General features: G+C 49.9%; 1 protein-coding gene across 10 annotated transcripts in view; it reads left to right on the top strand.

Moving 5' to 3' along the window:
• Positions 1 to 27,222, top strand: part of LOC147718541 (synaptotagmin-like protein 2) — a 684,078-nt gene that overhangs the window by 210,005 nt on the left and 446,851 nt on the right. For all 10 annotated transcript variants that reach the window (XM_086918473.1, XM_086918472.1, XM_086918471.1 and 7 more), the window contains one exon: positions 18,301 to 18,836. In XM_086918473.1, coding sequence (XP_086774599.1) covers positions 18,718 to 18,836 — 119 coding nt within the window. In that variant the 5' untranslated portion in view covers positions 18,301 to 18,717. The remainder of the gene's footprint in view (positions 1 to 18,300; positions 18,837 to 27,222) is intronic.

A 27,222-nucleotide genomic window follows, 5' to 3' on the forward strand; every position in this document is an offset into this window, starting at 1 on the left:
CAGAACCCGCTTCCTTGAGGGACTCACGCAAAGATCCCCCATCAGACGGAGAGGAGCATACATTCTGGACGAGGAACACTGCATCACTGGGAAATATAACCACTGCCTAAAGAAGCAAGCATTAACTGAAGCAAGCCTGTTCACTTTTGCACAGTGAAACATTTGTGTCAGGCTTTAGTAAGATCTACAGAACAGATACCTCGTGGGCAGCAGCAGGCAGGAGTCATTCTCACACCCAAGAGGTTAAGCCCAGATGCCAGTAGTTCAAGCTTCCCTTACACATAGAAAACATGCATGCTAGAGACAGCATTAATGCAGATGTGAAAGCTTCCCTCATACACAGATAAGATACAGCTTAGGCTGTAGCTGTGAAAGCTTCCCTCACACACAGATAAGACAGCTTAGACATCAACCGTGGACGCTTCCCATACACACAGGAGTGTTTCAGCATATCCAACAGCAGTTCAGGCTTCCCTCAGACAAAGAATAGGTTCAGCACACCTGAAGTGCAAGCTTCCCTCACAGACTGGGGAGGTACAGCACAGGCAGCAGCAGCAGTACAAGCTTCCCTCACAGACCGAGGAGGTACACCACAGGCAGCAGCAGCAGTACAAGCTTTCCTCACAGACTGAGGAGATACGGCACAGGCAGCAGCAGCAGTACAGGCTTCCCTCACAGACTGAGGAGATACGGCACAGGCAGCAGCAGCAGTACAGGCTTCCCTCACAGACTGAGGAGGTACAGCACAGGCAGCAGCAGCAGTACAAGCTTTCCTCACAGACTGAGGAGATACGGCACAGGCAGCAGCAGCAGTACAGGCTTCCCTCACAGACTGAGGAGGTACAGCACAGGCAGCAGCAGCAGTACAAGCTTTCCTCACAGACTGAGGAGATACGGCACAGGCAGCAGCAGCAGTACAGGCTTCCCTCACAGACTGAGGAGATACGGCACAGGCAGCAGCAGCAGTACAGGCTTCCCTCACAGACTGAGGAGGTACAGCACAGGCAGCAGCAGCAGTACAAGCTTCCCTCACAGACAGAGGAGGTACGGCACAGGCAGCAGCAGCAGTACAGGCTTCCCTCACAGACTGAGGAGATACGGCACAGGCAGCAGCAGCAGTACAGGCTTCCCTCACAGACTGAGGAGATACGGCACAGGCAGCAGCAGCAGTACAGGCTTTCCTCACAGACTGAGGAGATACGGCACAGGCAGCAGCAGCAGTACAGGCTTCCCTCACAGACTGAGGAGGTACAGCACAGGCAGCAGCAGCAGTACAGGCTTCCCTCACAGACTGAGGAGGTACAGCACAGGCAGCAGCAGCAGTACAAGCTTTCCTCACAGACTGAGGAGGTACAGCACAGGCAGCAGCAGCAGTACAAGCTTCCCTCACAGACCGAGGAGGTACACCACAGGCAGCAGCAGCAGTACAAGCTTTCCTCACAGACTGAGGAGATACGGCACAGGCAGCAGCAGCAGTACAGGCTTCCCTCACAGACTGAGGAGATACGGCACAGGCAGCAGCAGCAGTACAGGCTTCCCTCACAGACTGAGGAGGTACAGCACAGGCAGCAGCAGCAGTACAAGCTTCCCTCACAGACCGAGGAGGTACGGCACAGGCAGCAGCAGCAGTACAGGCTTCCCTCACAGACTGAGGAGATACGGCACAGGCAGCAGCAGCAGTACAGGCTTCCCTCACAGACCGAGGAGGTACAGCACAGGCAGCAGCAGCAGTACAAGCTTTCCTCACAGACTGAGGAGATACGGCACAGGCAGCAGCAGCAGTACAGGCTTCCCTCACAGACTGAGGAGGTACAGCACAGGCAGCAGCAGCAGTACAGGCTTCCCTCACAGACTGAGGAGGTACAGCACAGGCAGCAGCAGCAGTACAAGCTTTCCTCACAGACTGAGGAGGTACAGCACAGGCAGCAGCAGCAGTACAAGCTTCCCTCACAGACCGAGGAGGTACAGCACAGGCAGCAGCAGCAGTACAAGCTTTCCTCACAGACTGAGGAGATACGGCACAGGCAGCAGCAGCAGTACAGGCTTCCCTCACAGACTGAGGAGGTACAGCACAGGCAGCAGCAGCAGTACAAGCTTTCCTCACAGACTGAGGAGATACGGCACAGGCAGCAGCAGCAGTGCAAGCTTCCCTCACAGACCGAGGAGATACGGCACAGGCAGCAGCAGCAATGCAAGCTTCCCTCACAGACCGGGGAGGTGCAGCACAGGCAGCAGCAGCAGTGAAAGCTTCCCTTACAGACCGGGGACGTACGGCACAGGCAGCAGCAGTACAAGCTTTCCTTACAGACGGGGAAGGTCCGGCACAGGCAGCAGCAGTGCAAGCTTCCCTCACAGACCAAAGAGGTACAGCACAGGCAGCAGCAGCAGTGCAAGCTTCCCTCATAGACTGAGGAGGTACGGCACAGGCAGCAGCAGCAGTGCAAGCTTCCCTCACAGACTGAGGAGGTACGGCACAGGCACCAGCAGCAGTGCAAGCTTCCCTTATAGACCGGGGAGGTATGGCACAGGCAGCAGCAGCAGTGCAAGCTTCCCTTATAGACCGAGGAGGTACAGCACAGGCAGCAGCAGCAGTACAAGCTTCCCTCACAGACCGAGGAGGTACAGCACAGGCAGCAGCAGCAGTGCAAGCTTCCCTCACAGACCGGGGAGGTACAGCACAGGCAGCAGCAGCAGTGCAAGCTTCCCTCACAGATGGAAGAGGTACAGCACAGGCAGCAGCAGCAGTGCAAGCTTCCCTCACAGACTGAGGAGGTACAGCACAGGCAGCAGCGTAAGCTTCCCTCACAGACCGAGGTGGTACAGCAGAGGCAGCAGTGCAAGCTTCCCTCACAGACCGGGGAGGTACAGCACAGGCAGCAGTGCAAGCTTCCCTCACAGACCGGGGAGGTATAGCACAGGCAGCAGCAGCAGGGCAAGCTTCCCTCACAGACAGGGGAGGTACAGCACAGGCAGCAGCAGCAGGGCAAGCTTTCCTCACAGACCGAGGAGGTACAGCACAGGCAGCAGCTCAGTGCAAGCTTCCCTCACAGACCGGGGAGGTAAGGCACAGGCAGCAGCAGCAGTGCCAGCTTCCCTCACAGACCGAGGAGGTACAGCACAGGCAGCAGCTCAGTGCAAGCTTCCCTCGCAGACCGAGGTGGTACAGCACCTGCAGCAGCAGCAGCACAAGCTTCCCCCACAGACCGGGGAGGTACAGCACAGGCAGCAGCCGTGCAAGCTTCCCTCGCAGATGGAAGAGGTACAGCACAGGCAGCAGCAGCAGTGCAAGCTTCCCTCACAGACTGAGGAGGTACAGCACAGGCAGCAGCAGCAGCGCAAGCTTCCCTCACAGACCGAGGAGGTACAGCAGAGGCAGCAGTGCAAGCTTCCCTCACAGACCGGGAAGGTACAGCACAGGCAGCAGTGCAAGCTTCCCTCACACACCGAAGAGGTACAGCATAGGCAGCAGCAGCAGTGCAAGCTTCCCTCACAGACTGAGGAGGTACAGCACAGGCAGCGACAGCAACGCAAGCTTCCCTCACAGACTGAGGAGGTACAACTGAGGCAGCAGTGCAAGCTTCCCTCACAGACCGAGGAGGTACAGCATAGGCAGCAGCAGCAGCGCAAGCTTCCCTCACAGACCAGGGAGGTACAGCACAGGCAGCAGCAGCAGAGCAAGCTTCCCTCACAGACCGAGGAGGTACAGCACAGGCAGCAGCAGCAGTGCAAGCTTCCCTCACTGACCGAGGAGGTACAGCACAGGCAGCAGCTCAGTGCAAGCTTCCCTCACAGACCGGGGGGGGGTACAGCACAGGCAGCAGCAGCAGCAGTACTACAAGCTTCCCTCAAAGACCGAGGAGGTACAGCACAGGCAGCAGCTCAGTGCAAGCTTCCCTCACAGACCGGGGAGGTACGGCACAGGCAGCAGCAGCAGTGCAAGCTTCCCTCATAGACTGAGGAGGTACAGCACAGGCAGCAGCAGCAGTGCAAGTTTCCCTGGCAGACCGAGGAGGTACAGCACAGGCAGCAGCAGTGCAAGCTTCCCTCGCAGACCGAGGACCTACAGCACAGGCAGCAGCAGCAGTACAAGCTTCCCTCATAGAATGAGGAGGTACAGCACAGGCAGCAGCAGCAGTGCAAGCTTCCCTCACAGACTGAGGAGGTACAGCACAGGCAGCAGCAGCAGTGCAAGCTTCCCTTACAGACCGGGGAGGTACGGCACAGGCAGCAGCAGCAGTGCAAGCTTCCCTCACAGACCGAGGAGGTACAGCACAGGCAGCAGTAGTGTAAACGTCCCTCACAGACCGAGGAGGTACAGCACAGCCGGCAGCAGTGTAAGCTTCTCTTGCAGACCGAGGAGGTACAGCACAGGCAGCAGCAGCGCAGTGCAAGCTTCCCTCACGGACCGCGGAAGTACAGCACAGGCAGCAGCAACAGTGTAAGCTTCCCTCACTGACCGAGGAGGTACAGCACAGGCAGCAGCAGTGCAAGCTTCCCTCACAGACCGGGGAGACCGGGGAGGTACAGCACAGGCAGCAGCAGCAGTGCAAGCTATCCTCACAGACCGAGGAAGTACATCACAGGCAGCATCAACAGTGAAAGCTTCCCTCACAGACCCAGGAGGTACAGCACAGGCAGCAGCGCCAGTGCCAGCTTCCCTCACAGACCGAGGAGGTACAGCACAGGCAGCAGCACCAGTAAAAGCTTCCCTCACAGACCGAGGAGGTACAGCACAGGCAGCTGCAGCAGTGCAAGCTTCCCTCACAGACCGAGGAGGTACAGCACAGGCAGCAGCAGCAGTGCAAGCTTCCCTCACAGACTGAGGGGGTACAGCACAGGCAGCAGTAGTGTAAACGTCCCTCACAGACCGAGGAGGTACAGCACAGCCGGCAGCAGTGTAAGCTTCTCTTGCAGACCGAGGAGGTACAGCACAGGCAGCAGCAGCGCAGTGCAAGCTTCCCTCACGGACCGCGGAAGTACAGCACAGGCAGCAGCAACAGTGTAAGCTTCCCTCACTGACCGAGGAGGTACAGCACAGGCAGCAGCAGTGCAAGCTTCCCTCACAGACCGAGGAGGTACAGCACAGGCAGCAGCAGCAGTGCAAGCTTCCCTCACAGACCGAGGAAGTACAGCACAGACAGCAGCAACAGTGCAAGCTTCCCTCACAGACCGAGGAGGTACAGCACAGGCAGCAGCAGCAGTGCAAGCTTCCCTCACAGACCGAGGAGGTACAGCACAGGCAGCAGCAGCAGTGCAAGCTTCCCTCACAGACCGGGGAGGTACAGCACAGGCAGCAGTGCATGCTTCCCTCTCAGACCGAGGAGGTACAGCACAGGCAGCAGCAGAAGTGGAAGCTTCTTCGCAGACGGAGGAGGTACAGCAAAGGCATCAGCAGCAGTGCAAGCTTCCGTCACAGACCAAGGAGGTACAGCACAGGCAGCAGTGCAAGCTTCCCTCACAGACCAGGGAGGTACATCACAGGCAGTAGCAACAGCAGTTCAAGCTTCCCTCACAGACCGAGGAGGTACAGCACAGGCAGCAGCTCAGTGCAACCTTCCCTTACAGACCATGGAGGTGCTGCACAGGCAGCAGCAGCAGAAGTGCAAGCTTCCCACGCAGACCGAGGAGGTACAGCAGAGGCAGCAGCAGCAGTGCAAGCTTCCCTCGCAGACCGAGGAGGTACGGCATAGGCAGCAGCAGCAGTGCAAGCTTCCCTCACAGACCGAGGAGGTACAGCACAGGCAGCAGAAGTGCAAGCTTCCCTTGTAGACCGGGGAGGTACAGCACAGGCAGCAGCAGCAGTGCAAGCTTCCCTCACAGACCGAGGAGGTACAGCACAGGCAGCAGCAGCAGTGCAAGCTTCCCTCATAGACCGGGGAGGTACAGCACAGGCAGCAGCAGCAGAAGTGCAAGCTTCCTTCACAGACAAGGAGGTACAGCACAGGCAGCAGTGCAAGCTTCCCTCACAGACCGAGGAGGTACAGCACAGGCAGCAGCAGCAGTGCAAGCTTCCCTCACAGACCGAGGAGGTACAGCACAGGCAGCAGAAGTGCAAGCTTCCCTTGTAGACCGGGGAGGTACAGCACAGGCAGCAGCAGCCGTGCAAGCTTCCTTCACAGACAAGGAGGTACAGCACAGGCAGCAGTGCAAGCTTCCCTCACAGACCGAGGAGGTACAGCACAGGCAGCAGCAGCAGTGCAAGCTTTACTCACAGACTGAGGAGGTACAGCATAGGCAGCTGCTCAGTGCAAGCTTCCCTCGCAGACCGAGGAGGTACAGCACAGGCAGCAGCTCAGTGCAAGCTTCCCTCACAGACCGTGGAGGTACAGCACAGGCAGCAGCAGCAGTTCAAGCTTCCCTCACAGACCTAGGAGGTACAGCACAGGCAGCAGCAGCAGTTCAAGCTTCCCTCACAGACCGAGGAGGTACAGCAGAGACAGCAGCTCAGTGCAAGCTTCCCTCACAGACCGAGGAGGTACAGCACAGGCAGCAGCACCAGTGCAATCTTCCCTCACAGACCGAGTAGGTACAGCACAGGCAGCAGCAGCAGTGCAAGCTTCCCTTACAGACCGGGGAGGTACAGCACAGGCAGCAGTGCAAGCTTCCCTCACAGACAGAGGAGGTATAGCACAGGCAGCAGCAGTGCAAGCTTCCCTCGTAGACCGGGGAGGTACAGCACAGGCAGCAGCAGCAGTGCAAGCTTCCCTCACAGACCGAGGAGGTACAGCACAGGCAGCAGCAGCAGTGCAAGCTTCCCTCGTAGACCCGGGAGGTACAGCACAGGCAGCAGAAGCAGTGCAAGCTTCCCTCACAGACCGAAGAGTTACAGCACAGCAGCAGCAGCAGCAGCAGTGCAAGCTTCCCTCGCAGACCGAGGAGGTACAGCAACGCAGCAGCTCAGTGCAAGCTTCCCTCACAGACCGGGGAGGTACAGCACAGACAGCAGTGCAAGCTTCCCTCACAGACTGAGGAGGTACAGCACAGGCAGCAGCTCAGTGCAAGCTTCCCTCACAGACCGAGGAGGTACAGCACAGGCAGCAGCAGCAGCAGTGCAAGCTTCCCTCACTGACCGAGGAGGTACAGCACAGGCAGCAGCTCAGTGCAAGCTTCCCTCACAGACCGGAGGGGGGGGTACAGCACAGGCAGCAGCAGCAGCAGTACTACAAGCTTCCCTCAAAGACCGAGGAGGTACAGCACAGGCAGCAGCTCAGTGCAAGCTTCCCTCACAGACCGGGGAGGTACGGCACAGGCAGCAGCAGCAGTGCAAGCTTCCCTCATAGACTGAGGAGGTACAGCACAGGCAGCAGCAGCAGTGCAAGCTTCCCTGGCAGACCGAGGAGGTACAGCACAGGCAGCAGCTCAGTGCAAGCTTCCCTCACAGACCGTGGAGGTACAGCACAGGCAGCAGCAGCAGTTCAAGCTTCCCTCACAGACCTAGGAGGTACAGCACAGGCAGCAGCAGCAGTTCAAGCTTCCCTCACAGACCGAGGAGGTACAGCAGAGACAGCAGCTCAGTGCAAGCTTCCCTCACAGACCGAGGAGGTACAGCACAGGCAGCAGCACCAGTGCAAGCTTCCCTCACAGACTGAGGAGGTACAGCACAGGCAGCAGCTCAGTGCAAGCTTCCCTCACAGACCGAGGAGGTACAGCACAGGCAGCAGCAGTGCAAGCTTCCCTCACTGACCGAGGAGGTACAGCATAGGCAGCAGCTCAGTGCAAGCTTCCCTTACAGACCGGGGAGGTACGGCACAGGCAGCAGCAGCAGTGCAAGCTTCCCTCATAGACTGAGGAGGTACAGCACAGGCAGCAGCAGCAGTGAAAGCTTCCCTGGCAGACCGAGGAGGTACAGCACAGGCAGCAGCAGTGCAAGCTTCCCTCGCAGACCGAGGACCTACAGCACAGGCAGCAGCAGCAGTACAAGCTTCCCTCACAGACTGAGGAGGTACAGCACAGGCAGCAGCAGCAGTGCAAGCTTCCCTTACAGACCGGGGAGGTACGGCACACGCAGCAGCAGCAGTTCAAGCTTCCCTCACAGACCGGGGAGGTACGGCACAGGCAGCAGCAGCAGTGCAAGCTTCCCTCACAGACCGAGGAGGTACAGTACAGGCAGCAGCAGTGCAAGCTTCCCTCGCAGACCGAGGAGGTACAGCACAGGCACAGCAGCAGTGCAAGCTTCCCTCACAGACCAAGGAAGTACAGCACAGGCAGCAGCAACAGTGTAAGCTTCTCTCACTGACCGAGGAGGTACAGCACAGGCAGCAGTGCAAGCTTCCCTCACAGACCGGGGAGACCGGGGAGGTACAGCACAGGCAGCAGCAGCAGTGCAAGCTATCCTCACAGACCGAGGAAATACATCACAGGCAGCATCAACAGTGCAAGCTTCCCTCACAGACCCAGGAGGTACAGCACAGGCAGCAGCGCCAGTGCCAGCTTCCCCCACAGACCGAGGAGGTACAGCACAGGCAGCAGCACCAGTAAAAGCTTCCCTCACAGACCGAGGAGGTACAGCACAGGCAGCTGCAGCAGTGCAAGCTTCCCTCACAGACCGAGGAGGTACAGCACAAGCAGCAGCAGCAGTGCAAGCTTCCCACGCAGACCGAGGAGGTACAGCACAGGCAGCAGTGCAAGCTTCCCTCGCAGACCGAGGAGGTACAGCACAGGCAGCAGCAGCAGTGCAAGCTTCCCTCACAGACCGGGGAGGTACAGCACAGGCAGCAGTGCATGCTTCCCTCACAGACTGAGGGGGTACAGCACAGGCAGCAGTAGTGTAAACGTCCCTCACAGACCGAGGAGGTACAGCACAGCCAGCAGCAGTGTAAGCTTCTCTTGCAGACCGAGGAGGTACAGCACAGGCAGCAGCAGCGCAGTGCAAGCTTCCCTCACGGACCGCGGAAGTACAGCACAGGCAGCAGCAACAGTGTAAGCTTCCCTCACAGACCGAGGAAGTACAGCACAGACAGCAGCAACAGTGCAAACTTCCCTCACAGACCGAGGAGGTACAGCACAGGCAGCAGCAGCAGTGCAAGCTTCCCTCACACACCGAGGAGGTACAGCACAGGCAGCAGCAGCAGTGCAAGCTTCCCTCACAGACCGGGGAGGTACAGCACAGGCAGCAGTGCATGCTTCCCTCTCAGACCGAGGAGGTACAGCACAGGCAGCAGCAGAAGTGGAAGCTTCCTTCGCAGACGGAGGAGGTACAGCAGAGGCATCAGAAGCAGTGCAAGCTTCCCTCGCAGACCAGGGAGGTACAGCACAGGCACAGCAGCAGTGCAAGCTTCCCTCACAGACCGAGGAAGTACAGCACAGGCAGCAGCAACAGTGTAAGCTTCTCTCACTGACCGAGGAGGTACAGCACAGGCAGCAGTGCAAGCTTCCCTCACAGACCGGGGAGACCGGGGAGGTACAGCACAGGCAGCAGCAGCAGTGCAAGCTATCCTCACAGACCGAGGAAATACATCACAGGCAGCATCAACAGTGCAAGCTTCCCTCACAGACCCAGGAGGTACAGCACAGGCAGCAGCGCCAGTGCCAGCTTCCCTCACAGACCGAGGAGGTACCGCACAGGCAGCAGCACCAGTAAAAGCTTCCCTCACAGACCGAGGAGGTACAGCACAGGCAGCTGCAGCAGTGCAAGCTTCCCTCACAGACCGAGGAGGTACAGCACAAGCAGCAGCAGCAGTGCAAGCTTCCGACGCAGACCGAGGAGGTACAGCACAGGCAGCAGTGCAAGCTTCCCTCGCAGACCGAGGAGGTACAGCACAGGCAGCAGCAGCAGTGCAAGCTTCCCTCACAGACCGGGGAGGTACAGCACAGGCAGCAGTGCATGCTTCCCTCACAGACTGAGGGGGTACAGCACAGGCAGCAGTAGTGTAAATGTCCCTCACAGACCGAGGAGGTACAGCACAGCCAGCAGCAGTGTAAGCTTCTCTTGCAGACCGAGGAGGTACAGCACAGGCAGCAGCAGCGCAGTGCAAGCTTCCCTCACGGACCGCGGAAGTACAGCACAGGCAGCAGCAACAGTGTAAGCTTCCCTCACTGACCGAGGAGGTACAGCACAGGCAGCAGCAGTGCAAGCTTCCCTCACAGACCGAGGAGGTACAGCACAGGCAGCAGCAGCAGTGCAAGCTTCCCTCACAGACCGAGGAAGTACAGCACAGACAGCAGCAACTGTGCAAACTTCCCTCACAGACCGAGGAGGTACAGCACAGGCAGCAGCAGCAGTGCAAGCTTCCCTCACAGACCGAGGAGGTACAGCACAGGCAGCAGCAGCAGTGCAAGCTTCCCTCACAGACCGGGGAGGTACAGCACAGGCAGCAGTGCATGCTTCCCTCTCAGACCGAGGAGGTACAGCACAGGCAGCAGCAGAAGTGGAAGCTTCCTTCGCAGACGGAGGAGGTACAGCAGAGGCATCAGAAGCAGCGCAAGCTTCCCTCACAGACCAAGGAGGTACAGCACAGGCAGCAGTGCAAGCTTCCCTCACAGACCAGGGAGGTACATCACAGGCAGTAGCAACAGCAGTTCAAGCTTCCCTCACAGACCGAGGAGGTACAGCACAGGCAGCAGAAGTGCAAGCTTCCCTTGTAGACCGGGGAGGTACAGCACAGGCAGCAACAGCAGTGCAAGCTTCCTTCACAGACAAGGAGGTACAGCACAGGCAGCAGTGCAAGCTTCCCTCACAGACCGAGGAGGTACAGCACAGGCAGCAGCAGCAGTGCAAGCTTTACTCACAGACTGAGGAGGTACAGCATAGGCAGCTGCTCAGTGCAAGCTTCCCTCGCAGACCGAGGAGGTACAGCACAGGCAGGAGCTCAGTGCAAGCTTCCCTCACAGACCGTGGAGGTACAGCACAGGCAGCAGCAGCAGTTCAAGCTTCCCTCACAGACCTAGGAGGTACAGCACAGGCAGCAGCAGCAGTTCAAGCTTCCCTCACAGACCGAGGATGTACAGCAGAGACAGTAGCTCAGTGCAAGCTTCCCTCACAGACCGAGGAGGTACAGCACATGCAGCAGCACCAGTGCAATCTTCCCTCACAGACCGAGTAGGTACAGCACAGGCAGCAGCAGCAGTGCAAGCTTCCCTTACAGACCGGGGAGGTACAGCACAGGCAGCAGTGCAAGCTTCCCTCACAGACGGAGGAGGTATAGCACAGGCAGCAGCAGTGCAAGCTTCCCTCGTAGACCGGGGAGGTACAGCACAGGCAGCAGCAGCAGTGCAAGCTTCCCTCACAGACCGAGGAGGTACAGCACAGGCAGCAGCAGCAGTGCAAGCTTCCCTCGTAGACCGGGGAGGTACAGCATAGGCAGCAGAAGCAGTGCAAGCTTCCCTCACAGACCGAAGAGTTACAGCACAGCAGCAGCAGCAGCAGCAGTGTAAGCTTCCCTCGCAGACCGAGGAGGTACAGCAACGCAGCAGCTCAGTGCAAGCTTCCCTCACAGACCGAGGAGGTACAGCAACGCAGCAGCTCAGTGCAAGCTTCCCTCACAGACCGAGGAGGTACAGCAACGCAGCAGCTCAGTGCAAGCTTCCCTCACAGACCGAGGAGGTACAGCAACGCAGCAGCTCAGTGCAAGCTTTAGTCACATAGAATACCTAGGTGGGGCAATTAGTTTACTTCATCGTGCAGTAAACAGGTTACAGCTGTTCAAACATGGCTTAAGTACCAAGGTATGCAGGAGCTGCAGTGGGTTCATGGGCAAGCAGATGCATGGGACACAGGTAAGAGGCTCTAGGGTACATAGGTCAAGGAGGCAAGGGGGTAAGAACTCTCATGCAGTAGAACTACAGGCACGGGGAGGGGACAAAAGATGGTGAAGCACTAAGGCGAGGAGGTGAGGCGGCTTGGAAGTACGGGGGTATGATGAGAGGGCTGGTATGGAAACTGTCAGAGGACAAAAGTGTCGCGAAGATGAAGGGCATGAGGGTGAAGGGGCACAAGAAGCAAAGGTAACAAAGGGTGTGAGGGTGACATACTGAGAGATGAGTGTTCAAGAGCAGTAAATCAGAGGACAGACAGAGCTCTGGAAGAGAGGCACAGTGAAGCATCTGCAGAAACAGATATAAAGGGTCCTACACAGGTGTACAGATAAGGAGCATAACCTGGGAGACATCTGAGGGGACCAGGGGGAGCATGCTCAGTGGCATAGAGGGCTTTGACCTCCACCCTACCTTGTGCATTACCGTGCCTAGCCCCTGAAAGGGTTACATGTGAGTCCTGATTATACAGTTTTGTTCAGAACCATGTGGTCGTAGGGGAGCAAGTTAGTCTGATGGTAGTTGAGCCATCTAAATAAAAATCCATCTCTTCTTTGCCATCCACTCTCTGACTCATCTCAAACCTTTACCACTCCCAATAACATCTCACATCTTCCCTTGATTAGCCAACTTCAATTAAACTATCCCTATTCTAAAGAACAGAATACATGCATCATATCTCAAGAGAACAAGTTTAACAACCTAAACACAACTAATCCTACTAGGAAAAGGAAGCGTGACTTACTAATCATAACCTATATACCTCTAACCTTGGGTTCCAGAGTAGTCTGCTACTCACCGCAACGCCTTGTCAGGGGTTTTAAGCACCATATAAATACAAGTTACATTTACAATCTCATTCTGAACTATAGGCCCCTGGAAGGAAATCATATGCAATTCAATTACTGATGAATTAACACTTATTTGTAAACCTCAAACAGGGAGACCAGAAGCTGTAAAGAAATGTTACAACTTGGAAAGAGATTATGGAACAGGCTGAAACTGACTGGCTACTACCCTATACAAGTCTTCCTCTCAGTGGGGGTAACAGCATTCAGCAATGCAAACAGGGGGCGTATTTCAGCAGGAGGCCTTACAGATGCTCGATTGGAATGTAGCCGGGCTGGAAAAACTTCTAAAAGAGGCCGCCAGTTACTCTTTTCTTTGCTCCAATGATATAGTGTGCATTCAGGAACCCTGGTGCTGTGACCCCACTTCTGCCTTGTGCTTCCCGAGTTTCTGTGTTAATGCTATGAAACCTTCAAGTAAGGGCAGAGCCAGTGGGGGTCTGAATATCTATGTCCCAAAGACCATGCAATATCACCGGCCTATTTGGGCATATCAGAGGGAAAGCAATCTATTCCCTCCAGACGGATGTATGACATTACAACGCATGCTTTTACCACGCATGCCTTTACAATGCGGTTTTTACAACGAAAACCTTTACAACGCATAGCGCTTTGGGGTGCTGGATAGTGAATAGTTTAATTTACTATTCCAACTCCAGTCCCCGTGGACACTAGGGAAGGTGTTGGATAGTAAATTAAACTTATTCCCTATCCTTGAGCGCCCCCCAGCGCAATGCGTTGTAATGGTTTGCAGTTGTAAAAGTTGCGTGGTAAAGGCACTGCGTGGTAAAAGTTACATTGTAAAGGATGTTTCCCCTCCAGACTCCTACCAATACATATTTCTTTCCAGTCTGGCAGTACTATTTAAGCACGTACTATACCGCGCCTTGAAACCACACTTCACTCACTACTCAACAGGGAGAGAGATGACTGACCTGTCCTAACAGGTGATTTTAACCTTAACTTGAAATAAAATTTGATGGATCATCCATTTCTTACATGCATTGACAATTTCTGGGGAATTCCCAGGACAATAGTTGCACATCAAAGGCATGAACCCAGGGGTCAAGACATTACCTTCATTCAATTTACCTTCTCTGAATGAAAGGTTCCCTGCCAACAGGCCGCTGAAACAGACACATTTCTTGGCACATAATCGTAATGCGGTGTTGGACTATACTTTTCTCTCAGCAGGGTTCTTTGATATTGTTGATTCATTTGAAATTACACATCTTCTAGAAGAGTGACCTTCGCAAACAACTTGTGACATTGTATGGCCTGATCTTACAAAGTTCATGTTAACACTAGACCCCAACCTAGTCTGAAATTGACCTATGCTTAGAGAGAGCTCTTACCAATAAAATATGGTTCACTCAAAAATTGGAACAGTAGAAAAAAGAGCTAAACAGGTTCTTAGGGCACATGAAGAAGTCACTATTGAATGCAAGTATTTTTCAGGTAACAAAGTCTCTGAGGAAAAGATATAATCAGTGAGTTTGGGAGGCTAAGAGAGCACACTCTGAAGTTCACTGGTTGAAAATTCAAATGTGCTGCCAGGGTTGCTCTAAGGCATTCTGGCATTTTATAAATAACCTTAATTTCAAGCATTAAGGGAACCAGGTAATTCAATCTCTGCTAAAAGCTGGATTAGCAACATCACCAGGAGATTGGGCTTCTCCGTAGATGCTGAATTATCTTGTAGCCGTGGTTCACATATTCTACAAACTTCAAGATCAGATGGAGCACCAGGCCTGCCGCCCCAATGGCCTCCCTGCCGCCCTCTTTAAATCTAATGTTGATTAATGGGTTCCTACCGTCTCACACTCTATAGTAGTGCATTTGAAACTCAAATAGTCCCTGTATCATGGCGTAGATCCATTTTACGATTAAGTCTAGAAATAACTCCCTTTGGGGTATTATATCAGCATACCAACCATGTATTCACCGCACACATACCATGCCAGCAACGTCCGTCCGGACATTGCTGGTGTGGTAGCAGGAGATTTTGTAATCCCGGGCACACGAGTATCTCTTTCTACAGCACAGTTAGAACAATAAGGAAGATATAAATTTGTGTATTTCGCTTGTATTATGAAGGATCTATATCTTGTACTCATAGGAGGTTTTTAATTATTGAGATTGTACCTCACCCGTACGCATCGTTCATCAACACCGATGGACGTATAGAAACTGAATTGAGAACTTTATTATATTGATGTACGTTGGCTGTGATCAACCAGCCTGTTTTTATCGAAATCTGGAAGGAGAAATTCCTATTTTATCGATTTCTCTTTGATGATATATGGATTGAGCGGTACTCTGATACAGCCAGCATAACCAAGTTTTGAGAAGCCTGAAGAAGGAGGTTGGACCTGTGCAAACCCTCCGAAACGCGTCGCTTGTTCTTGGCCTTTTTATGGTCTTTTGTATTATGCAATAGAATGTAGCGTTGAACCCACTATTGTACATCATTGGGGCTTTGTTCCTTTGAACTTGGAGTCTTGGAGTCTATTGCTAATTACATTGTATTATCATTCTTTTAACTTTATGTGTTTTTATGTGAAATATGAAGCATCAATTCTAAAGTGAATTGGTGCTTTTTATATATATTTTATTTCTTGAACCAACTTCATAAAATTATAACGTTTAAATATTTTTTACGACATACTGTACTGAGAATTGACTTACTGGCACCTGATTAATGGACCCGTAGATGTTTGAGTGGTATGTGTGTGGTGAATACATGGTTGGTATGCTAATATAATACCCCAAAGGGGGTTATTTCTAGACTTCATCGTCTTTGTGGTGTCCTGTCCCTTTGGAGTGTTGGACCCCTCTCTTCTTTTTTAGATGTAGATCCATTTTACATCCGATGTATTAAAAGAAGAAAAAAAAGTTGATCTAGGGCTGGTCCCAAACTGTAGACTGTTTGCCCTGTTGATGGAACTGTTTAGCTTCAGAGGGTTAATCAGTCCCCGTCACTTGTTTACAACTCTTTGTTACCAATGCAGTCTTACATTGGTAAAAGGCACAACCGGTACAAATCATTGAGGGGTAAATGAGAGCCAATGCTTTTTCCTGTGAAACCTTGGAATAGGTTTATGGGGAGGTAATATTTGTGGATGTCTACAGCCACTGCGCAATGATATGTACGCATAAAGAGGATAAATGTACATATGTGTTTTAGTCCTGCCAATGTGGTTAGAATAACACAAGCTTAAAAAAGAAAAAATATATGAAAGTTTCCACGTCACAGATATACAAAGCTGCAAGCTGTCCTATGGCGCTATAGAGGAGTCTTGGCCGTCACCTACCCAGCCTGACATCTGACATTGTTTTACTCGTCTCCCCGTTCGGTCCCCTTCCCTCCCCCTCCTCCCTCCTCTGCGATTGCTTGGATTCTAACTGATGTATCTATGTATCCTGTAACTCACTGATTCAACTGATGTAGATACCTACAGGGGAGTCTGTGCAACCTTGGCCGATGCCGGGTGGAGCTGTCCTATGCAGCTATAGAGGAGTCTGGCCCCTTGGCCGTCACCTACCCAGCCGGTCATCTGGCATGGTCTTCCTCATCTCCCCGTTTGTGTCTCTTTCCCTCCCCCACCTCCTCCCTCTGTTTCTTTGATTCAAACTGTTGTAACTTTGTAACAGGTAACTGCTGATCCAACTGATATAACTATGTAACCTGTAACTCGCTGATCTTCATGTAAAGCGCTCTGATACCTTCGGGTCTAGCCAGCGCTATATAAAACTTTGCAAATAAATAAATTACGTTTTATTAAAGCTTTGCTAGTTGTCTGAGGTTGAAGAAGACTGTAAAGATATTTTTTTACAGAAAGTAAGTTCATGGGAAACAACTCCCACAAAGTCTCACATTTAGTGGAAAAATTTGCTTGCAAAAAAGCTTTTGTGGGAAAATTGTTCTGCATAGAATGCTTGATGCAATGCTTTGTAACGCTGACAAGCTTCAAAGTGTGATATGTCTGTCGACTTCATAAAAGTGTGGGAAAACATTCAGTTTTAAACTGCCATGATTTTAAAGGGGATATGTCCAACATAGTCCCAGGAGGGCCAGATCCATGGCAGATTTTCAGGATAAGCGCAGACTATGTAAATGAGTTTGGTTTAGATTCACTGAATGTAACCTAGTTTAAAGCAATATCTTGGAATTTGGCATAGACCCAACCCTAATTGAACTTCGTTTTACATGTGTGACGTTTCCTGTTTTGTATTGAAAAAATGTCTACTCTTTGCAGGTAGTTTTTTTATTGATGTATTTATGTTGAGAAAGCATGCGTCTAACCTTCTAACCTTTGCACCAAACCGAAGTGACTTGCTACATATGTTAAAGTAACATCAACGTACTAATTAGCGGCTTTTAAAAAATGCCGACGTATTATTATATGCAATGGACAGCCTAAGGGTGTATGCATTAGGTATGCGCTGTTGTGTCCCACAGATCTGAACTTTCACAGATCCGGTGAGCGCGCCCATTAAAGGGAAGGGCTGACAGGTGCAGTCCAACCGCTGTGAAATCAGTTCTCTTCCGCCATCTGTCAAGCGGCTAACCACGCGCCAACGCCCGCGCGAGCACGTCATCACCCTATCAAAATAACGACTTGCTGGGAAGAGATGCGGATAAGGAAGTGGCGTGTCGGAGCCCCGCCCACCAGTAGCCTTCCATCAGCCCCGCCCATCAGTAGGTTTTAACAAAGAAATGTGCGTCATGGCACCAACTACAGCCACACAGAATAGACTGCAGCCCTAGACAACTTGTGTGGTTCAATGTGTCTAGTATCTTACCTGAAATTGTGTTGTTGTGCAATGACATTATTTTACCTGAACACTCTCAAAGCTTTGGCATTTAGCAAGGTGGCACTGTTGTGACGTTAGTAGAGCTCGAGTAACCCAGTCAGCTGGGGCGTAGATTGGCCAGTTAATTTGGAGGGTGATGGAGGGGAGATTCAGAATTCCCAACAATCATGATATCTCATAACATTAAAATACATTACCAATCAATCAATTAATGAATCAGGGAATTGTAAGCACGCTACTCACCCGTGACGGTGTCAAGGCGCTGAGGGGATGGGGGGGTGGGCGCAGATCTGTTTAGCCGAAGAGCCAGGTCTTGAGGGTCTTCCTGAAGGTGTTCTGATGCCTGCCGGTCGCTCGTTCCAGGTCCTGGCTGCAATGTGAGAAGAGGATCTTACGCCTGCTCTGGCTCTGTGGAGAAAACATAATATTTTGTAAAATAGCCAAAAATGTTGAGGACTTAAAAAAAAAAAGGGAGAGTGTGCGTTTGTTTCTGTGTGTATGCAAACATTCCTGGTTAAATCCGAGTTACAACTCAGCATACCCGACTGAAAGCACCTGTACCCAACTATTTATCTGAAAATACATTTATTAGGGGAGTGTAACACCACAAACACCCTCCGTGAAACTGTGGCTTGCCAGTCAGATGTTTCTAGGTGCCCTGTCGCCAAATGTTTGCTTTCTCTGATAAAGCAGCCTGAAATACTCAGATATCACATTTGCATAAAGGCATTGAAGGTGCCAGAGACATGGGAATAAGCAGGACAGCTCGCTTTGCAAGTTCTGCTCTAGAGTAAACACCCGCCCAAGTGTACACATACAGTCACCATATGCCATGTTTATTCTCTAAGATCTCTTAATTATGGTTTTTTTCTCCTTCTTGCAGCCGTGGCTGAAAACTCCTAAACTTTCTTCATTGATGGAAGGGAAGGACATGCCCGAAGTTCCCTTGGGTGTCGTGGAGGTCTGCAGGTACAGATAATTGATCGCAAGGTGACCCATTGCATCGGGAGTGTGGGTGTTCCACCCTTTGAGAAGAAAGCAATAGTGCTGCATGGCTGAAACAGAGAAAAAAGTCTATCTGGCAAGCCTTCTACGGCATAAAGGAACATTTGCTCAGATGATCATGTGAAGGAGAAATCAATTGACGTCGAGTAGCTCTTGGACCAATAATGTGGCCTTAAAATTGGTGCTGATCCCAGATGGCATGTTGTAGAACTGGCGCAGATGTATTAGGAGCGCGACAGCAACAGGCGACAATGCCCTTCTCCAACAAGGCCTGAAGACATCACGATTTGGGCTAATGAGCAACAAAGAGACGATGCTGGACCTAAGCTTTCTGACCGAGGAGGAGTATGAGAAGCTCATGCATGTACTGCAGAGGGATGAAGAACTGAAGAAAAAAGATGGCGACCGAATCAGGTATGATATATGGCGTGTGTGAAAAGACTGAAAATAATTACCCAGGCCATTCATATTTTTAGAAATGGCATGTGGGATGTCCATGTGGCTGTTGTGCAATGCTGTTTTACCTAGAACATCAAACACAACAAGTAAAAGCTGGCTGGGGAAAGCTAAGCCAACAGCAACAAAGGCCACTGGCATAGTTTATTGAATTAGAATAACAGCAGCAAACATATTGTATACAACCAATTGCATGGGTCACTGACGATGCACTTTGTAGGCCACAGGTACCTTTGTAGCCATCTATGCCCTAACTGGAAAATCTACAGAATTTTATTGTATTTCTCCATCTGCAAGTTAACTCACAAAATGAATTATATAGACATGTATTTAAAGGAAGGGTGACTGACATCACTTCAGATACACTAAGGGTACTACAATTATACTTAGTTGTATCCACCCATCTATGCTATTAGAACCAATAAATGCACCAGTGAGGCTTGTATGTAAAGATTGGATAACATAGATGCTGACTCTATATTCACATTTCCGAATTCTGCCCTTCTGTAAAGCCCAGAGTGAGTGTATGCTATTACAAAGATAATTCATTTTCACATTATGGTGCTACCGGAGCACCAATGGACAAGGAAGAGAACACTCATACATACGTACATATTGACATGGGTGGGGTTGAGAAGACCTGATGCAAAGGTGGGCCCCAACTCACTCCACCGAGTCTGTGGCGTTATCCGTCCTTGACAACCTTAGAGAAGGCATGGACACTAACCTTCCCCAGGCCCTGGTCCTCCTCGACCTCTCCGCCGCCTTCGACACGGTGGACCACTCCATCTTACTCTCCCGTGTCGGGGTGGCCGGGGTTGGTGGTGCGGCCCTGGTCTGGTTGTCCTCCTTCCTAAGGGACCGCACCCAAGCGGTGCGTTTGGGCGACTTCTCGGCTGAACCATGTAAGGTTCCATGCGGGGTCCCCCAGGGTTCCTCCCTTTCCCCACTACTCTTTAATCTGTACATAGCCCCCCTCATCTTTGCCCTTCAACAAATGGAGGTCTCCGTATATAACTATGCGGATGACCTCCAGCTCATATTTTCCCTATCTTCATCCCCTGACTCTATGTCTAACTTTCAAACCACTATGATCTTCATACGGGACTGGATGAACCACAACCACCTGAAATTAAACCCAGACAAAACTGAACTGGTTTTGACAGGTGGTTGTGCCAGTCCCTGGTCTCCCCTCTTTTGGCCCCCCCCCTTGGTCCCCTGCCATCCCCCTCTCCTTCCGTCAAAACGCTTGGTTTTAAGATTAATGATCAACTCACTCTGCACTCCCAGGTGAGCTCAGTGGTGTCCTCTTCCTTCCACTCCGCACAATCCGCAAGGTCTCCCGCTTCTTCTCTTTCTCTGCCCTAAAACTCATTATACTGGCTATGGTCATTTCTCGATTAGACTACGGCAACGTTCTATACTGCGGTATGCCTACATATAATGTTCGACGGCTACAGCTGGTGCAGAACCAGGCCGCTCGTCTAGTCTACAACTTGGCCAAATCCCATCACGTCACCCCGCTTCTAAAATCCTTGCACTGGCTCCCTATTCGCGAACGCTGCCAGTTCAAAATGGGTTGCATCACTTTTCAGGCTCAGTCAGGATCCGCCCCTGCCTTTATCTCATCCGAGATTAAAGTCTATGCCCCCGCAAGGGAACTGCGATCTTCTTCTCAACACCTGCTGACTGTTCCCTGGTTTCGGCGAAAAAAATGGGGAGGCTCTAAATTCTCCACACTCGTCCCCACTTTCTGGAACTCTCTCCTGCTCCACCTCAGATCCTCCACCCAATACCCTCTTTTCCGAAAGGCATTAAAAACCTTTCTTTTTCTACAGGCTTTTCCTCAATAATTCGTCTTTATGCCCCCCGGTCTCCTCCGCTAATTGAGGTTCAGTGAACTACAGCGCCATGAAACCGTCAGATGTACGCGCGCTTTAGAAATGATTTAAACTCAAACTCAAACTCAAACCAGCAGTATGCCTTGAATGTCTACCCAAACGTCTGGCCACCATACGCATTCCTACTTACTGGTCTCAGTTGACTGAAGCCGTGTTATTGCCAGGTGACGTATGAAGAAGCACAGCCACAAGATACATTCCTCCTGGTGCCCCACCACTGTTTCCATGTGGACTGGAATAGGAGCCTTCTGAGGACGCCTCCTCTGATATCTGTGAGGAACACACTCGAAGAAACCAGGCCCCCTGGAGACCAGGCCCTGTGTGCGATGCCCTGACCCATATTGACTGTGAAGAGCCAGGTAGCTCATATATGGCAAAATAATGTGGACCCTTTGGTTTCACAGGGATAGGCTATCTTTGGAACAGTCATGATTCTTAACCTTTCTGATCAAAAATATCTGGATTAAGATTCACACTTCAAATCACTGTAGAGATTCTCAGGACATGCCCCCATTGTTGCTCACTGTTAGGTTAGATATTTTACAATATAATCCTGGTCATAGTTAACTGGCAATGCAAGGACCTCCTGAGGCCTGAAACATGCACTCTCCTTCTAAAACTACTAACCAGCTAAAAGTGTGTGTGTGTGTGTGTGTCTAAGCATGTATATATGCGCCTTGACGCCCTTGGGCTAAGTTGCGCTTTATAAGATTCCATTCATTCATTCATTCATTCATTAGAGAGCAAACCCAGCTGGGGTGTAGCGGAGTGTTGTGCATCGTTGGACACCCGATTGCGTACATCCAGCAGGGCTTTACATCTTTGAATTACAAAATTACATTCCACGCTTTTTGGGGGGGGGGGCACACAGAGATGAAGTGTGTAGTAATCCAGACAGCTCCAAATAGGTCTTTTAAAGTAGATGTATTTGAAAGTAGATTTACATGCTGCAACTTTCAGCAATACAATTCAATACTGTTATTTCTTGGAATCATAGCTGTGATGCAGTGGAACTGTCCTTCTAAAGACGTCAGGAAAAAGATTAAAGTTGCTGAACTTGATTGTGACTATCGAGTGCAATTGCTTCCAGTAATGTTAATGACATTGCTCATGAAATCAACCAGTAGCGCTAATTTTAAATCAGCGGCGTTTCAGAGGTGAAGGTTGAGCCTCTCCTGCCCTCTGCACAGGTCTACCTCGACGCCATAATTTGTAGTAATCCAGACAGGTCCAAATAGGTCTTTTAAAGTAGATTTATTTGTAGGTAGATTTACATGCAGCAACCTTCAGCAATACAAATCAATACTGGTTATTCTTGGAATCTTAGCTGTGATACAGTTCCACTGCATCACAGTTACATCATACAATCCTAGATGTTACCACAAAGTGGTTAGCCCAGAATGACCAAATTATCAGTAATGTGCCAAGGCTTGCATTTGAACCCAAGTCATCAAATTCAAAAGATGCCACTTAGCCACTAGACCACATCTCCTAATTTTAGGACTCTGTTCTGGGCTGCCACCAATCAGTTAAATTACTTTGTCAGGAGACCTGCAAGCAATTGTGTGGTGAAATGGTGGTTGCCCCTAAAATCAAGGCCCAATCTCTGGGGAAAAATAAATATTATTGAAAAAAAATCCTTCAGTTTGTTCTGTAAAGAGCCCTATAAGGACATTTCTTTAACACACTAAGAATCGTATTTAGTGTTCGGCGGAGCAAGAGCATGGCCCTACGTCAATGGGGCTCCCACCCTGTCTCGTGGTTGTCCACTCTATTTAATGTCAATCAAAGTGCTGTGTATTACACCAGCAGAGCCTTAAATCGCGCCGTCAGTATACACTGTAACAACAAAGTAGGTGTAGTTAGGGTCCCAGGGAACCTAATTTATAGACTTTCGAGGAGAAACTTCCCCTTAACATAATTAGCAACACACAATCACCTGGGGTCTAGGAAACACACTCAAAAAACCTTTACTAGGCAAAGAAATGTGATCTATGTCCGAACTCTCTCAAAAAATCTTTAAGTGAAGCCTAAAGGAAAAAGGTACGGGAATTTATCCGTTAAGGACTAGAACCCTCACTCACCCGAAGGTGACATGCTTCATCATATGATTTCCTCCTTACCAGTAGAAAAACCTAGTCATACTGGGAGCTACAACTTCCTCACTGTGAGGAAGGAGCTCAGAGATGTTTTCATTGATGTATAACTATGGAAATAGGATGCTAAAATCCCATATGTGAAGCTTATGGTCTAGCGAGGGTGCAGCGCAAAAGGAGTGATGGGAAGGAGAAAGTGGTGAATATTAAAACTGCCTAGGTCGCTGCACAAATCTGATTTTATTAGCGTGCTTTCACTGGCAGGATTAAAAAGCAGTGCAAAAAAGTAGTATGGATTTACAACTACTATTTAAGAAAAGGTCGACATGTTTCAGCCTTATGATCAGAAATCTGTATCAGTGGTTTTCTTCAGGACCAAATATGAATGGAGTGGTACAATTGCTGCTGCTAGTATGTGTAGTCAGTATACACGGCTGTTTGAAGTACATAGGGTACACAGTTTACAATGTTGCAAATAATTTTTAATGAGATAAAGCTCAGATTTAGTTTTAATAAAGTGAATATGAGCTGGATCTCTATTGCAAGTATAGGAATGTTTTATTTTTAAATAATTTTTTTATTTATATTTTTGGACGTATAGTATTTTGAGAAACTGAGGAAACCGAGCCAGCTAACACGTCTTTCTCCCCCTATTTGGTGCTCAGGCCTGAGGCTTTTTCAACCAAAACACAATGTCTCAACGGGAAAACATTTAGAGAAGGCAATTAAAAAAAAATGATTAGAGAAGTCGCAAGCGAAGGGGAAGAACAAAGGGAGACCACAGCAGGAATGGTGCAAAGAACAGGATTTTTTAATATCTATACTACTATTATAAAAAGAGAACACGCACCTTTGAGCCAGGTAAACTCGGGAACCACAGCGCAAATCCACACACCCGATACATTGTAGAAATTGTCAGGGTGTGCAGATGGACATAGGCTATAAAAAATAAAAAATAAACGTACATTTAAAAATATAACTTTTAAAAAAAAGTAGTGCCCTGGAAGTAGCGCCGGCCGCGACACTGCTCTGGCCGCGACGTAGCGCTGGCCGCGACGTGCGTGATAAGGACGTGCGTGATGACGAGGAGGAGAGACATGGAGCTGCGGTGAAGTGAGGAGCGCGGGCGCGTCATGGCGAAGTGGAGCGGCGGTGAAGTGAAGATCGCGGGAAGATGCGGCAGCTCAGGTAAAGTAAATGCTCATTGAAATCGAGGTAGGAGGCGGGAGGCGGGAGGCAGGCGGCGGGCGGCGGCCGGCGGGAGGGGGGCGGGTGTGCACAGAAGGACAGGCGGGAGGAGTGGGGGCGGGAGGGAGTCGGGGCGGGAGGGAGTCTGGACGGGAGGGGGTCGGGGCGGGAGCGGGTGTACTGCCCCCAGCCCCTTTCTGCCCCAGGCAACGCTGGGGCGGGCAGCTAATATATTATATAAGTAGTTATATCAGCACTACAGTATAATTAAATATAACAGTGACCATACCACCCCGTGCAGTCCTACGCCGGACCTTGCTTCAATTAAGGTTTCTTCTGCCTTGACCGCCTTCAACTACTCAGCTCAGAACGCTGGCGCCTATTGTGGTCAAAATAATTTACCCAATTGACCTAGATTAACCCTGTACAATTTTTGTATTTGACCACGTTTTATTTATTTTTCACACTTGTATGGTATGGTCACTGTTTTATTTAATTATAATGTTGTGCTGATATAATTGCTTATATAATATATATAAAATAATCCTGTTCCTTGCACCATTCCTGCTGTGGTCTCCCTTTGTTCTTCCCCTTCCCTTACGACTTCTGCTATCATTTTTAAAACAAAAATTGCCTCCTCTAAATGTTTTCCAGTTGAGTTTTGATATAAACTGTACCCGGTCTCACCTGGGTTAACGGGTTTACTTCTGTATTCTTTGCCTTGAGGCTTTTTCAAGGCTAATCGAAAACAGGAGTATTTTCCTCGTATTGTTGTCAACAGTAGAAAAGGTATGTTCTGCAGAAACGGTATGCCTGCTGGACTCATTCCAATGTGAACGAGTGTGGTATCATATGAAGCAAAGTTATACGTGTCTTACGTAGTAAATCTGCAATATGGTTACATCTTGCTCAGGTGAAAAATTAAGGTTTAGAGTTACTGGGGTTCAAAGTGGCTGCTCTGTCCTTCATGCAGCTGGATACAAGTCAGTGGACCGACTTGCTGATTTAACATGGGCATGAGCTACTTCGCACTACTGAATTGACCAAAACGAGGAGTCTTCACTATCCAATGGGCCCAGCTAGATATTTGGAAATAGACCTATAACTTTGCTATAAGTAAACATTTCTACTACAAACTGTTTTTTGCAGCTGTAGGTTTACGATTATAACTAATTCTAACACTTGGGTGTTTATGAGGTCTGAGGCACTCATATAGCTATCACATATAGTATTAAATTGACCAGATCAAGGTTTGCGCTGCTCTCAAATGATGGGAAGATACACCCTACTCCCCTGATTATCCATCCTAGGACTGAACACCAATGGTTAAACTCATGAGGCACACGCAATTCATATAATCAAATTCATTCAAATTGTACAATACAATGAACACAGAGATGTTCTTGTCTTGACTTTTGGATTTTTTTCTTGCTTTTTCTTTTTGCTACCTTAAATCAAAGTTTCAAACCCCAGAGGATTACGAGGAGTTTAAGATCTCCGATCATCCATACCTATGGTGATCTTGATGACTACCTTTTGACTCTATGGGAAAAAGAACTTATGTCAAGTTCCATGAAAAGAATGGATGTTCTAGCAGAGAATGCGGATAGGAAGGTCTCCAGGCCACAAGCGGAGATCGCAAAACTAGACAATGAGATAAGGATATTAAACTTACCAGAAGTCACTATCAAGAATTTTAAGATCCTAAATAATATCTTATCAAGGCACCAGAATATTATTAGATATATTTCGGACATAATAGCTTTGATGAAGTCGTAGGGATACTTTCCCAAAACGACAAAACACGTGTTGGCTAAAGGAGCTCTAACGGCAAAGGAAAAAGCCAGAAAATAAATCCAAAAGTCATTACAAGAGCATCTCTGTGTTCATTGTACAGTACAATTTGAATGAATCTGATGATATGATATTCATCTGGCCCATTTCGTGATTTTTGTTTAGTAAAAACAAACTCCCACGTTCAGAGACTTTTTTTTAAACAAGTTATCCTGAGTGCATACTTTAAACATGGCACCTGCTCAGCAAACCTACAGTGCTGCACAGAGATGACTGCCAGGCAGGCCTGGGTCTTTAGGTAGAGGGGTGGACCTACGAATGACCCCCAACATCTCATTATTTTATTCTTTGTCTTTAAATGATATGGGATGCCCCGATAAATAACAGAACGTGGTACTGCATCTGCCTCCATAGCAGAATCTCTTCATCCCCACAACAGGGACCCGATGTTACTGTCCCTGAGCTCAAGATGCCTTGCTTTCATCAATGCATCAGTGTGTCTCAGACATTTGATATGAGCAGGAATTAGGTCAAGGTTGTCATCATGAGAAAAATATTTGCCTATGATCTGCATTTATCTAACCCTTCGAACCTTATGTTTTTATCATGGAAAGAGATGGAAGCATGTATACACCAGAGAGTACAGGTGAAGCATGGATGCCTCTATGACATCAGAAACAAAAGAATCGAGTAATAAAACAGAACAGTCCTCCCACATCCTGGCTCTTTTTCATTCAGAAATGCAAATCTGTGGTGGATTGACCATATATTTGAATTAATCATAAAATAGCACACCTTTATTATTATAACAAATGCATTATATAATTTTATGATCAAAAATGAGTAAGCTTTCTATGCATTGGATACATAGTTTGCACATTTGGTGCCCCCCCACTGGGATGGCAACATTGTTACAAATTTACCACAAGCATTTACAATGCAATGGTTTCGCCTTCGGAAAAGTTTGAGCTATCGGCATTGTAAATGACAAAATTTGTATTTATGTGTTGGTTTTGAAAACAGATAAATAAATGGTATTGTTATTTACATTGCCATTAGCTTTATCTCTCGCAAAATGTGAGACCAATCAGTGACACTTATAAAGCGCGCTACATACCCGTAGGGTCTCAAGGCGCTGGGGGGGGGGGGTGCCGCTACTGCTCGAACAGCCAGGTCTTCAGCTTCTTCCTGAAGGAGAGGTGGTCTTGGGTCAGGCGCAGGTCGGGAGGGAGGGAGTTCCAGGTCTTGGCGGCCAGGTAGGAGAAGGACCTTCCTCCTGTAGTCGCTCTTCGGATGCGGGGGACGCGGGCGAGGGCGTGGTTGGCTGATCGGAGGTGGCGTTTGGGAGCGTAGAAGTTGACTCGG

This window comes from Lissotriton vulgaris, chromosome 4_1 (genome assembly GCF_964263255.1).
Source record: "Lissotriton vulgaris chromosome 4_1, aLisVul1.2, whole genome shotgun sequence".
Taxonomy (NCBI): domain Eukaryota; kingdom Metazoa; phylum Chordata; class Amphibia; order Caudata; family Salamandridae; genus Lissotriton; species Lissotriton vulgaris.